At 45.2% G+C, this 13,804-nt stretch overlaps 1 protein-coding gene across 1 annotated transcript in view; it reads right to left on the bottom strand.

The window, feature by feature from the left end:
• Positions 1 to 277: 277 nt before the first annotated feature.
• The window catches only part of Cdkl3 (cyclin dependent kinase like 3), an 88,499-nt gene continuing 74,972 nt past the window's right edge, over positions 278 to 13,804 (bottom strand). The window contains exon 13 of the mRNA XM_057775216.1: positions 278 to 410. Within this exon, the coding sequence (XP_057631199.1) occupies positions 345 to 410 (66 nt within the window). The 3' untranslated portion in view covers positions 278 to 344. The remainder of the gene's footprint in view (positions 411 to 13,804) is intronic.

The raw sequence follows: 13,804 nt of genomic DNA, 5'->3' as shown, positions 1-13,804 counted from the left end.
CTAGCAATACCTGAAGGTCAGATGACCCCTACATAGGACTGCAGCGGGAGCCCTGACACGCATGCTCTCTATGGCTCAGTTTGCTGGTTTGCTGGTTTGCTGGCAGCAGGGTGGATTCGAGAGACTCGGACTTTGTGTTTGATTATGTTTTATGCGGATCAAAGCATTCCAGTCAACAAGCCAGAGGCTGTATCGTTCTTTATGACCACATCTCAGAGCTTAGTGTCAATCTTGCTGTGCTCTAGTGGGTAAAAGTCCTGAGCCCTCTTAGGTGGGATGGGTCAGACTCTACCTTTAGAGTAGGAAAGACCCCAGCAGAGCATGGGAGATGACCGAGTGGGAGGTCAGGATGGCCAGTGGAGGTTGCCTTTCTTGTACCAGCCAGGAAAGATGTTGTAAACGGAGGAACCCTGGTGGAGGAGAGAAGAGAAAGTCAGGCACACCCCACAGCTGTACACACTGCACTTGATGACTGAGCGGCTGGCTGAGCTGAAACTCGGTACCGTGTCCACATCTCCTGTAGGAACAAGGGTATTCCCCACTTCATGTTAGCCACGACAGCACGGCAGGCACCTGATGGACTGCAGCCGTTTGAGGCATGCGTCCTCCTGACACTGGGCAACCATTGAACACAAGTTACTGTGGAGCATATTAAGTCTTTTGTGCATGAAGGTAGACCCACTAGTTAACCATAAAACTTGAAGCTTAAACATTGTTTTAAATTACATGTGTGTAGCCGGGCGGTGGTGGCGCATGCCTTTAATCCCAGCACTCGGGAGGCAGAGGCAGGCAGATCTCTGGGAGTTCGAGGCCAGCCTGGTCTACAAGAGCTAGTTCCAGGACAGGAACCAAAAGCTACGGAGAAACCCTGTCTCGAAAATAAAAAAAATTTAAAAAAAAATTACGTGTGTGTGCTTGTGCATGAGTGTAAGTGCCCGGAATCCAGAAGAGACCATCGCATTCTTGAGAACTAAAGTTACAGGGGGTTGTAAGCCACTCAGTGTGGGTACTGAGAACTGAACCCAGGTCCTATACAAGAGCAACAAGAGCCATAGCCTCTGAGTCATCTCCCAGCCCTCAAACATTGTTTTTAAATAGCATGCACTTTTAGCTTATAGGTCTCTCACTTGTTATCGCTGTATTGATCTAGAATGCTATAGCACTGTCTCAGAAGTTGAGACAACGTGTCCTAACATACAGGGACCCTGCCCCGACCTGACCCCTCTGCCACCAGGCTTAGCTAGACACAAAATATGGACATAGAATTTCTAGGAAACCAAGCCAAACATAACTGAGGCTTTTCTTTCCTTTTCCTTATTAAAATTTTCAGTCTTCATTATTTGTTAGCATAGCTTTGGTATTTGGGATAAATACAAGAGTAAATACTTACATTCCACTCTGGATGTCAGGGAGCTAATATATAAAGTAATTTCCTGGGGGCTGAGAGGTGGCTTAATGGTTAAGAGAACTGGCTGCTTTGCTGGAGAAGCTAGGTCAGATTTCCAGCACCACGTGGCAGCTCACAACTTTCTGTAATATCAGTCCTAGTCCTAGGGGATCCATCTTCTGACCTCTGCAGGAACCAGGCATGCATGTGGTGCACAGACATGCAGACAAAATACCCATACCCATAAATAAATTATTTAATTTAAAAATAAATACATTTCCATGCCTTAAAATATGTTTTTAATTATGTGAATGGGTGAATGTAAATCCCTCAGAGTCCAGACAAAGGTTTCAGATCCCCTGAAGCTGGAATTATAGACTGTTGTGAACTGCCCAGTTCTCTGAAAGAACAGTACATGCTCTTAACCACTGAGCCATCTCCGCAACCCAATTCCTAAGCACTTTATAAAACTGAGTAGCATTAGACTTCCACACCTGACAAGGGCAGGTGGGTACCAAAACACTCCCACAGAAGCCACATCTAAAGTCTTCTCAAAGAAGTCTGCAGACACTTTTAAGGTGGCACACACTTTTAATCCCAGCACTCCAGAGGCAGAGGTAAGCAGATCTCTGTGAGTTCGAGACTAGCCTGATCTACATACAGAGCAAGTTCCAGGACAGCCCGGATTATAGAAAGAAATTCTATCTCAAAAAACAAACAAACAACAAATTTCTTTCAATAAGATTATCAAAATACAGTGATGATACTGATAAAGTCAATAAAGATGGGGATAAACATCTGTGTAAGGAAAGCCTCAAATGGCATGGTCTGGATACTTAATTTTTATTTTCTTTAGGATTTTAATGTTTTTCTAACTCATTAAACCTCAGATAGAGACCATCATCACATTTTACCAGTACATAGCACATTCTACCCTAATCAGTCCATGCAAGGCTCCTCTCTTCTTTCGAGTATTAGTATGTATGTATGTGTGCATACATTAGTATGTATGTATGCATGAATCTGTGTATGTATGTAGTAGTATGTGCATATGCATGTACCTGTGTATGTATGCATGCATGTGTTTAAGTATTAAGTAGTAGTATGTGCATATGCATGCATCTGTGTACATAAGCATGCTCACATTTATTTGTCCCATTCCTGAAGGAGGAAGGTCATTGTTTAAAAAATAAAGAAACTGCTTGGCCCTCATAGGTTAGAACATAGGTGGGTGGAGTAAACAGAACAGAATGCTGGGAGGAAGAGGAAGTGAGCTCAGACTCGATAGCTCTCCTCTCTGGGGCAGACGCGATGAAGCTCCGACCCAGGATGGACGTAGGCTAGAATCTTCCCGGTAAGTGCACCTTGGGGTGCTACACAGATTATTAGAAATGGGCTAAATTATTACGTGAGAATTAGCCAAGAAGAGGCTAGATATAATGGGCCAGACAGTGTTTAAAAGAATACAGTTTGTGTGTTGTTATTTCGGGGCATAAGCTAGCCAGGCGGCCAGGAGCTGGGAAGGAATGCTGCCAGCAGCTCCTACAACACATTCCTCTCTCTGATCTTCTCTTTCAAGCAAACATTCTAATCCACTTGATGCTTCCTGGCTTATATGTGTTCATGTGAGGTGTGTGCTATGGTTTGCATGTATTTTCATTCTGTCTTCCTTTCTTTTCACTCATCAGTGATATTTTCTAGGCCTGCCCATGTTTCTACCTATACATTTCATATATCAGACCAACTGCTGAACAGCATTCTGTAGTATACACCCAAGACATCTGTCATCTCTGTTTCCCTAGTCATGGGTACCCCAGTGCCTACAGCTCCTCTTCCCAAACCAATGCTGCCAGAAGCAGTCATCTGAGTGACCCATAACAGACTCACACGAAATCTTTCTTATTTTAGTTACATTTTTCTAACTTACCATTATTATCATGTGTGCATGTGCATGTGTGAGCGTGTGCATGTGTGAGCATGTATGTTGTATGATTGTGTGTGCGCATGCTTGTGTGTGTGTTCACACATGCGGGCATGCAGACAAAGCATGTGGAGGTCAAAGGACAGCTTCCAGGAGTTTGCTCTCTCCTTCCATTTGGCTGAGGCAGGGTCTATACTCCAGAGGCTGCAGGTGAAGGCTTCTCCTTATTAGCCCCTTGCTCTAGATCCCCTGGACTGAAACAAAGGGCTTAGGAACAGTACTGCCTCATGCTATCTTGATGTAGATACCTGCTCCCCTTACCACTGTTGCACTCCTTTGTGTGGACACAGGAAACAACAGTAGCTTTTGCCATAGTGTGGAGACCTGGCCCCAGCCATCCATATTTGCCCCTTGGTAAAAGTCTTTTGATAGAAATAAATAAGGGTGGTTTCCACCTAAGGATATCAAAGAATAGGCTTGGCTATAGCCATTTGGTGAACTTTTAAAACTGGCCAGGATTGAGATCCAGCAGAAGCTCTTAGTGACTGTACAGACACATGTAAGCCCTCTTAAAAATGACTGTATGTGAGCTGGGTGGTGGTGGCGCATGCCTTTAATCCCGCACTCGGGAGGCAGAGGCAGGCAGATCTCTGGGAGTTCGAGGCCAGCCTGGTCTACAAGAGCTAGTTCCAGGACAGGAACCAAAAGCTACGGAGAAACCCTGTCTCAAAAATCCAAAAAAAACCCAAAACAAAACAAAACAACAAAAAAATAACTGTATGTGGAGAAGAAATATATAGACATAAAGAAAGCAGCTATTGCTTATTTTATATTTTTATTGATTTATTTTGACTTTTTGAGATAAGATTTTACTCTTGTAGCACAGGCTGGCCCAGAATTCAGGGTCCTCATTCTCAGCATACCCAGTGCTAGTATTACAAGTGTGATTTATCCTTCCTTAGGGGATGGCTGCAGCATAGCTTTGTCCTTTCCTGGTAGAGGATCTGAGTTTGGTTCCTAGCACCCACACTGGGCACATTGCAACAACCTATAAGTCCAGCTCCAGGGGATCAATGCCTCCTTCTAGACGACAGGGACACTTGCACTCACACCAAGAAGTCTCAGAGTCTCTAATGCAGCGTGCTGGAGAACTGAAGACCAGAGAGGACACCTGACATCCAGTTCTGTCAGTTTCAGAGGGCACAGATGAGTGTCCACCCAGCACCAGCAGGCCCCCTCCCCTTGGGTCAAACCCTGGGGTGAGAAAGTTTTGTGCTGTTGTCTTGGCAACAGCCATCGACTCCTAGGTCCACATACCGGACTTCTGAGGCCTTGATGAGTCAGCTCTGCTTCCTCCTCTACTTCCTTAGCACCAGCATAGCTCAGCTGCAGGCTGGAAGCAGGAGGGCTGACAGTATCACCCACTCCCCACGGTGACTCATTTGGTTGTCTCAACAGCTTGCTTGAAAGACAAGTTACTCCCCAAAATGCTATTTGGAAGGCCAAGCTAGAGATCATAGTTCTCAAAATTTGCCACTCTAGTAACCAACCAATCACCTGATTCCCCAGAGCCTCTACAAAGATAAGGCTGAGGTTGGCTGTGGTAATGTACTGTGGAGGAGACCTGGCATGACCTCAGGTAAAGTCCCTGTACACTTAAGGACTCTGGATCATATTTAAGAAAATGCTATGACGTTAGCTATAGTATTGTCTATAACTTTATGATAAAAGTGGACTTAGAATTGTTGGAATAGCTGGATCACCTCCCTCTCCTTTTTCTTCCACCCAAGACTAGATTATCCCACCCCTCTTTGGCTTTTTAACATTTTTTTTTTGTGTGTAGCCCAGTCTAGCCTCAAACTTACTATGCAGCCTTGAACCTCTAATCCTCCTGCCTCTACCTCTCCAGGTGTTTGCCCCCATGCCTATCTATGTTAGCTAGTTTTATGTCAACTTGACAAAAACTGGAGTCATTTGGGAAGAGGGAATCTCAATTGAGAAAATGCCCATACCAGATTGGCCTGTGCTGCATTTCTTAATAGGAATTAATGTGGGAGGGCCCAGCACATTGTGGGTGATGCCACTCCTGGGCTGGTGGTCCTGGGGTGTAAGAAGGCAGGCCAAGCAAAGCATAAAGAGTAATCCGGCCCGGCGGTGGTGGCGCATGCCTTTAATCCCAGCACTCGGGAGGCAGAGGCAGGCAGATCTCTGTGAGTTCGAGGCCAGCCTGGTCTACAAGAGCTAGTTCCAGGACAGGCTCCAAAACCACAGAGAAACCCTGTCTTGAAAAACCAAAAAAAAGCCGGGCGGTGGTGGCGCACGCCTTTAATCCCAGCACTCGGGAGGCAGAGGCAGGCAGATCTCTGTGAGTTCGAGGCCAGCCTGGTCTACAAGAGCTAGTTCCGGGACGGGCACCAAAGCTACAGAGAAACCCTGTCTCGAAAAACCAAAAAAGTAATCCGGTAAGCAGCTCTTCCATGGCTTCTGCATCAGTTCCTGCTCCCATGTTCCTGCCTCGAGTTTCTGCCCTGACTTCCCTGGATGATGGACTACAAGCTGTAGGATGAAATAAACCCCTTTCCCCAATTTGCCTTTGGTCGTGGTGTTTTTCACAGAAATAGAAACTCTAAAATGCTGTCTTTAGATTATTTCTATTTTGCAGGAAGAAAAAAATCATGCTGTGATCCTCTAGTTTCAGAGAGGATGCTGTCAGTGTCGATATGAACTCAGGCATTCTGGACACCGAACCTAGCACCAAATAATCACCATTTTGAGAATATTAGCTTATATTCTTGATGTCTTATCTTATCCTTAATATATCATTTTATACTCTTGAAGATACTATAATATTCAGTCAGGGTCAAGGATGAGTGGCTGGTTAGGAAGAAGCTGTGTAAAGAACGAGAGAAACCCGATGTGAAAGAGCTCCAAGAACACAGACAGAAGGTGCAGACAAAGGCACACATAGCTAGACACCACTCAGTTGGCTTAGGTTGGTCCAGACTTGACTGGATGGCTGATGGGTGAAGAGAATGCATACATGAAGATGAAGTGTTACTGGAAATAATCACCAGTAGTTCTTTTTCTCACGGTACTGCTGTGAGATCCAGACACAACTAACCCTGCCCTCTACCTACAGAGTGATCACTGAAAAATTATGTATATTTTCAAACATTCATAATATGTATCTATATATAATTAAACAAATGCGACATGTATAATTTCAAACATCTCTAAAGGTCATAATCACTCACTAATGTATGTAACAGAGTGAACAGTATGATGACTTCACTTCCCCAGGCAAGACCCCATAATCTGCCTCCATAATCATCAACTCAAAGCCATTATTACTTTCCTGCATTCTCTATGACGCTCACCCTGGGCTATTCTGAAGTAAATCCCATGCATTGAAATCTCACTTGATATTTAATATCTATCTCTAAAAGAAAAATTTTGCCAGACAGTGGGACATACACCTTTAATCTCAGTCCTTGGGAGGCAGAGGCAGGTGGATCTCTGAGTTCGAGGCCAGCATGGTCTACACAATGAGTTCCAGGACAGCCAAGGATACATACAGAAATCCTATCTCAAAAAAAAAAAAAAGATAAAATATACAATTTCAATCTGATTGCTGCTGTACTTAAGTTAGCAGCTCCATAACACCCAGCTGTCTTAATCTGAGGCAGCAACTGAAACGCCGGCGAAGGGAGAGCTGTAGAGTGCAGTCAGATGGCCCCCATCCATCCCATATGGATGAAGCCTGACTACTTAAGATTTCAGAGGTTTTCAAAACCTGAAAACTTTGTATAGACTTTTCAGGTTGATCATCTCCAATCTAAAACTCACAAATGTTCTAGTTTCGCACTTTGAGACAACTGTGCCACAAACCCCTGGGCACTTATTTCAATGAAGGGCATTGTCAGATCTGTTGCTAGGACCCCAGGGTGGGCTATGAGATTTCAAGAAGTCCAATGTGTGTTACAGTCTACACTTGGGGTGGGAAGTCATGGGGACACACTCACCACAAAAATATTAGAGAATCTGTCTCTTCATGAGCAATCCCTTTGTGACTATGCCACGGTGACACACATTAGTGACACATACGGCTCAGGAATGTGAGGCAGTACAAAGGGCGAGGGAGGCACAAGTGCATCCAGAACACAGGCAAGAAGCAGCAGTCTGTGAGAGCTTGGCAGAGTCCAGTTTTGCTGGTTTCTGTCTCCTTGGAACTAGGAACACACACTTATTTGGCATGTAATAACACAGTGCCATTCAAAGGGCATAGAAGAAAGAGAGTCAGGCAATAAAGGGTTTTGGTTTAAATGATGCATGTGTGTATGTTATCCATATTCTTTAGAAGGATTGGTGGGTAGGCCCTAAAGAATACCACATAAACAGGTCTGTTCACAAAATTCCTGAAGATCCATGTGCAAAAATTTCTCTAAAACAAACTCCCATTTGATTCTGTTCATTTTGAGACAGGGTCTCGCTGTAATCCAGGCTTCTCTGGAACTCAGGATGTAACTCAGACTGGCCTTGAACTCATGAAACTCCTCCTGAGTGCTGGGATTGCAGGAATGGGTCACATCTGTCCAAATTCTAGTTCTAAAGTTGTAGAGTAGAGCAGCTGCTGGGTTTCATGGCTCCTGTCCCGCCCTTCCCACCCAAAGCACATAGCTGGTCCTGTCGCTTCATTAATAGGTATCTAAAGTACCCATTTGCCTTCTACAATTCCTTCACTTCCTCAGCACGGCAGCCAAAGTTCCATGATTCACCCTGACTTAGAGAAGAGCCCACCGCTCTCTGCCCACCGCTCTCTGCCCACCGCTCTCTGCCCACCGCATACTCTATCCCCCTGACAAGCAAAGCTTTCACAACAGAGCCATGTTTTCCCACGGAAGTGAACCACTGAATTTACTCCTAGAACAAAGAACAGGATAGCCCAGTATTAAAAGCTACCCTTCTGGTCAGACTGGCTTGAACCTGCCTGTGTCATTCACCAACTGTGTGCCTCTGAGAAAAACCACTTAATTTGACAACAATTTCTCCAGCTCTAACCTGGGAGAATGATAAACGATAGCACACATCTCATTGGGTTGCCAGGAGGGTTCAGTCGGATCAGGCAAGAACATGCTTAGCCCGACAGTCCCACACATGAACATCCAACCTACAGTGACTCATTACCTGTGTTAATCCATCTGCTGCTCAAACTTCAGCTCAGAGGACTCCACCATGGAGCCCCCAGAACCTCACTGCTCTCCTGACTATTCTCAGTGTGCTTCCTCCTGTGCTATAATTAGTCACAGACACAACTGCTGTGGAACAGTCTTTGCACACTGTAAATATGTACCACTCTCATTGGCTGATAAAGAACTGACTAGCCTGTACCTGGGCAGGAAGAGACTGGGCAGGAGAGCCAGACTAGGAGGACGCTGGGAAGAAGAAAGGTGGCATCCCAGGAGTCGCCAGCCAGACCCAGAAGCAGCAGCATAGAAGTACATAGATGAGGTAAACGGGCCATGGGGCAGCACATAGATTAACAGACATGGCTTAGTTTAAATTGTAAGAGCTAGCTAAAAACAAGTCTAAGCTATTGGTCGAACTTTCATAATTAATAAAGTCTCCATGCGGTTATTTGGGAGTGGCTGGTGGGACAGAGCTGACAAGGAGTCCTGAAGAAAAACTCCACCTACACACAACTTTACAACATGCTCCAAGAATAAGAGTTGAGGAAACTTTGATCCTTAATTGTGGAAAACCTAATTAACAGACAGACACCAGCAACTCGGGCTGAATGAAGCAGTGGCTCGCTGTCATCTCTGTGACACTTAGTTGTCCTGAAATTCTCTTTATGACACAATCTTAGCTAGAGTTAAATTCCAAAAAGGGACTGATTCTCCTCCTGCTGGGCAGAGTTTATTCCCCAAGAATAAAACCAGTAAATTATAGTTGACCAGTGAGAAGCTTCGTGGGCTGTCAAGGGAAAAATGACATCAGGTTCAAAGGAGCCCATCAACTATGTCTTTCCCATTCCCAAAGTGTTCACTATAAGAAATACAGAGTGTTGGAGTTACAGCACAGCAGAGGGCTGAAATCACTACCAGTCTCTCTTGCCTGATGATACGGCTGTGACGTTGTTTTGTTGGTGTACACATGACATTGAGACCAGGTAGTGTCATCTGCAAGGCTGTGCTGCACCTCACACCCCCATAGCCTGTCTACAGACACTCAGAGTTATGAGGCAAAGGGTGCTACCTTGGGCTTTGGCTACAGCACGCCATTAATCCTACCTGCTGCAGGAGTCATGCACCTTACACTAAATGACACCTCGTCACTGCTGGCTGCTCACTGTCATCAAGAAAGCAAGCAAGACTGTTCAAGCTCCGCCTTACCCAAATACCAGAAGATGACACCCACAACGTCTACCACAAGAGGAAGCCATGCACTTGGGCAGCATATTTTGACCCTGTGAACTGAGTGCATGTCATCAAAGTGACTTCTCATGAAGTGACTTCGCCGGGCTGGCAGAGAAGTGGCTTGCCTGCTGGGCACAGCTGCCGACTCTCTTCCTGCTGCTGCCTCCATGCCTGGCTGGTGGGCCACTGTGACCTGGCAGCAGGGTCTGCCTGGTTGCTTCACTCTTGTCTCCAGATTTCTAGCTCTGCCAGGAACTACAGGAGAGGAAGCTTTAGCCAATCATGGCCTGTTCTGTTTCTGAAAGCAGTATGTTTCTAAAACATGGAAGTCAAACAGTAAGGACAGGTCATTCTCAGAAAGCCAGACTCCATGAGGGGTCCCACTACATCTCACGTTCTAACCACAGTATCAAGCAACAGGCAGCTTTCCTTTCTTCCCTCTCTCCTTCCCTCCCTTCTTCCTCCTTTCCTTCCTCTTTCATTCTCTCCTCTTCTCTCCTCCTCCCTCCCCCCACTTTCTCTTAGGTAGCCCAGTCTGGCTTAGAACTGAGTACCTAAGGGTGACCTTGATTCTCCGGGACCAGGATTACAGGTGTATGACACTGTAACCAATTGGGGTGCTGCAAGTCAATCCCAGGGTTTCTCCTGCATGTTAGTCAAGTATTCTACCAACTGAGCCACATCTACAGCCTCAAACAGTGTATTTTGTTTTTTTAGACTGTTTTAATTTTATTATACTCTGCGATGGAATACGGAAGGAACAGCACGTGACTAAGAGTTGAGCTGGGCCTTTAGGTCCCTGATCTTGGTGCTTTGAAGGGGTGAGCCTTTGTGAATAGTACAGCATTGCTGTGGATGCTGCTTCTAGCTGCACCTGCAATGGCCTTGGTCCCCTCCTGTTCTGTTCGTTTCTGTTCTTCTCAAACAAGAGGGTGGAAAATCCAACTGCCACAAAGCATCACAGGGCTTACAGTGGGATCAAATCAGCAAGACTGCATCAGGGACCTGGCAGAGGATGACCCACTGCAACAGCCCAGACGGTAGGGGAGAGCCTGAACAGTCCCTGATGAGTAAACGGGGAAGTCTCCTTACAGTTAGTACCAAATCTAAAGGGCTGAGTGACGAGGCTGCCTGTTCTGCTTTGTGCAGGACGCGCAGGCCACGATTCACTTTCAGTGCCTTATCTCGTTTGCTCAGCACTTCAGGCTTCCCTCTCAACCCATACCCTTCTTAGTTTCATGGAAGAACAAGGATGGTAAGGCCATGCAAATCAGTATTTGTTTAGCATGAATTATTAGTAAACAAATATCATTTGTATTACTTGATACAATAAATAAGAAACTACAGACATTTAATGAGATGGGAACAAGAAAGACATTAAAGGAAGCCGGGCGGTGGTGGTGCACGCCTTTAATCCCAGCACTCGGGAGGCAGAGGCAGGTGGATCTCTGGGAGTTCAAGGCCAGCCTGGTCTACAAGAGCTAGTTCCAGGACAGGCACCAAAGCTACAGAGAAACCCTGTCTCGAAAAACAACAACAACAACAACAACAACAAAAGACATTAAAGGGCATTTTTATAAGACCAAAGAAGGAAAAACAAACCACAGTATCTGATACGCATTACATCAGAACTATACAAACCAGGCACCTGCGGAAATGACTGTTGGTTCCCACAAGTCATGTAAAGTCTAGAATCACAACCTACCCCATGGGCTGAACAAGCTCCTCTGTGCCTACAGTGACATCTTCAGCACCAACTATGGACAACAGAACCTCACTCGGTGCCTTCAAGGGATAGCCCCTTACCAATTTAAAAAATTAAATGCCACTCGATTCCAACAGAATGCAAAACATGACACATGAGAAACTTGGAAGCTTGAAGGTTGACTAGAATTTTGATGGTTTAAAATGACTTGTAGCTGTGAAAAGCGATTACAAATTTTTAAAGACACACTTAACTTTTACAGATACATTTAAAAATATTTAGGGAAGAACTACACAATACCTAGGATGTACCTCAAAATAATGCAAGAGAGAAGGAAATGCCTGAGAGAATAAAGGGGACAAAAACTGACCATATGTTGAAGATTGTTAATGCTACACGGCGAAGGGGTGGGTGGGCTACCTCCTGATGAGTTATTGGTCAGGAGAGCCCCTAAGATTCCCCAAAACAATACAAAAATTTGCTACAGCTGTTGACTGACCAGAACTAGACTTTACCACTGATGATGCCACATGCTTTGGTCACAGAACTTAAGAGAAATTCGATTTAAATGTGCTGGAAGCTTCCTCCTTGCTGGCTCATAGTGCTGGAAGGTGTGACACACATGGCTAGGGAGACCTGTCGTCAACAGTCTCAGTCAGCTGTGGACCCTGTGTAAAGTCACTAAGCACCAGGCGGGGTGACGTTACTCAGAGCAATAGTGGCAAGCCTGTTATAGGGTAGCCAAGGGCTTTCTGATGGGCTGGAGACCCCTCCGCAGGAGTCATTCATGCCTGGAGTTGGAAGTCCAGTCAAAATCCTCTGACTGGGGACATCTTAGGCCCTATGGGGAAGGGGCTATAGTTGGCTTTTTCGGTGGGCATGATATGCCTTCTAAATAACCATTTCCTGCCCACAGGATAATGCTCTTGTCACCTTTAGTCAGAGAAGCTTCTTTCCTTCCCCTGCAGCAGCGGAGTCTGCAGAGGCTCAAAACTGGTTAAAAGCATGGAGAATACATAAAAATGGGACATGGGTAGAACCCCTCCCAAAGCTGAGGAGGCATGGTGGCAGGAGGGGTGGGAAAAACGTTAGGAAACGGGACAGGACATGCTGGTCTCTAGGCCTGCTGTGACTGTGACACTCTCAACCCACAGAAGCTGTGACCGCCTGCCTAAGAGCTGCAGAGTTGGCCCTGTCAGCACCCTGCCATGGGTGGGGGAGGGTTCACAGGGCCTACCAGTTCTGCTTCCCGAGGATATTTTTTTTTTTTTGGTTTTTCGAGACAGGGTTTCTCTGTGGTTTTGGAGCCTGTCCTGGAACTAGCTCTTGTAGACCAGGCTGGTCTCGAACTCACAGAGATCCGCCTGCCTCTGCCTCCCGAGTGCTGGGATTAAAGGCGTGCGCCACCACCGCCCGGCTTCCCGAGGATATTATATGCCAAAGAAACATTTTCTTCAGTGGTGTGTCCACTAGTAAGGTGCACATGTTCCTACGAAGAACCTGAACAGAGTTCACCAGACCACACAGGCATACACAGACACGGAAATAGAAGCAGGGTCAGGTAGGAAGACGAAGACAGTTATCAAACATGGGTAATGGGGAGAATATGATGGAACTGTATTATGGACATGTATGAGAATTTCATAGTGAAATCCATTATTACATATAGCGAATAGAAGTATGTAAAACATTTTTTTAAAAGGTTTACAGTAAGTACATGGAATGGATCACTATGAGATTCTATTTTTTTCAGCATGTGAGATTTACTCATAGTAAAAAGTTTTTAAAATCTTGGAGGATTGGATGCAAAAATTAAAACTGGATACAAAGAATTCTGTCATATCCCCCCCCCACACACACAAAGGAGTTGAAAATGTCCCACGTTATACCATTATTAAAATGCCAACCTGGTCTACAGAGAGAGTTCCACAACAGGCAGGGCTACACAGAGAAACCCTGTCTCAAAACAAAAACACCAAAATGCTATACACAGCTTGGTGTTTAAAAACACCAGCTCTTCTCACAGAGGACCTGGTTTCAGTTCCCAGATCCAACATTGGGTGGCTCACAACCACCCATAACACCAGTTCCAGGGGATCTAATGCCCTCTTCTGTCTAATTTGAGCATCTAACACACATACACAGATGCACGATACACACACACAAAATGACAAATATGCCAAACAATATATATGTAATCTTAGATCCAAACACAGTGATGCTACCCAAGTTCCAGCCAGTCACGGTTTCACAGTGAGACCCTGGTTCAAAAATTTAGTTAAAATGCGTTTGACTTAGACACATGATATCGTAATATGACTTGCTTTTGTTGTTGCTTTATTTTTAATTTAAAAACCTTTATTGCATTTTGTTTA

The sequence above is a fragment of the Chionomys nivalis genome, chromosome 7, assembly GCF_950005125.1.
Source record: "Chionomys nivalis chromosome 7, mChiNiv1.1, whole genome shotgun sequence".
NCBI lineage: Eukaryota > Metazoa > Chordata > Mammalia > Rodentia > Cricetidae > Chionomys > Chionomys nivalis.
This window is presented reverse-complemented; position numbering and strand designations above follow the sequence as displayed.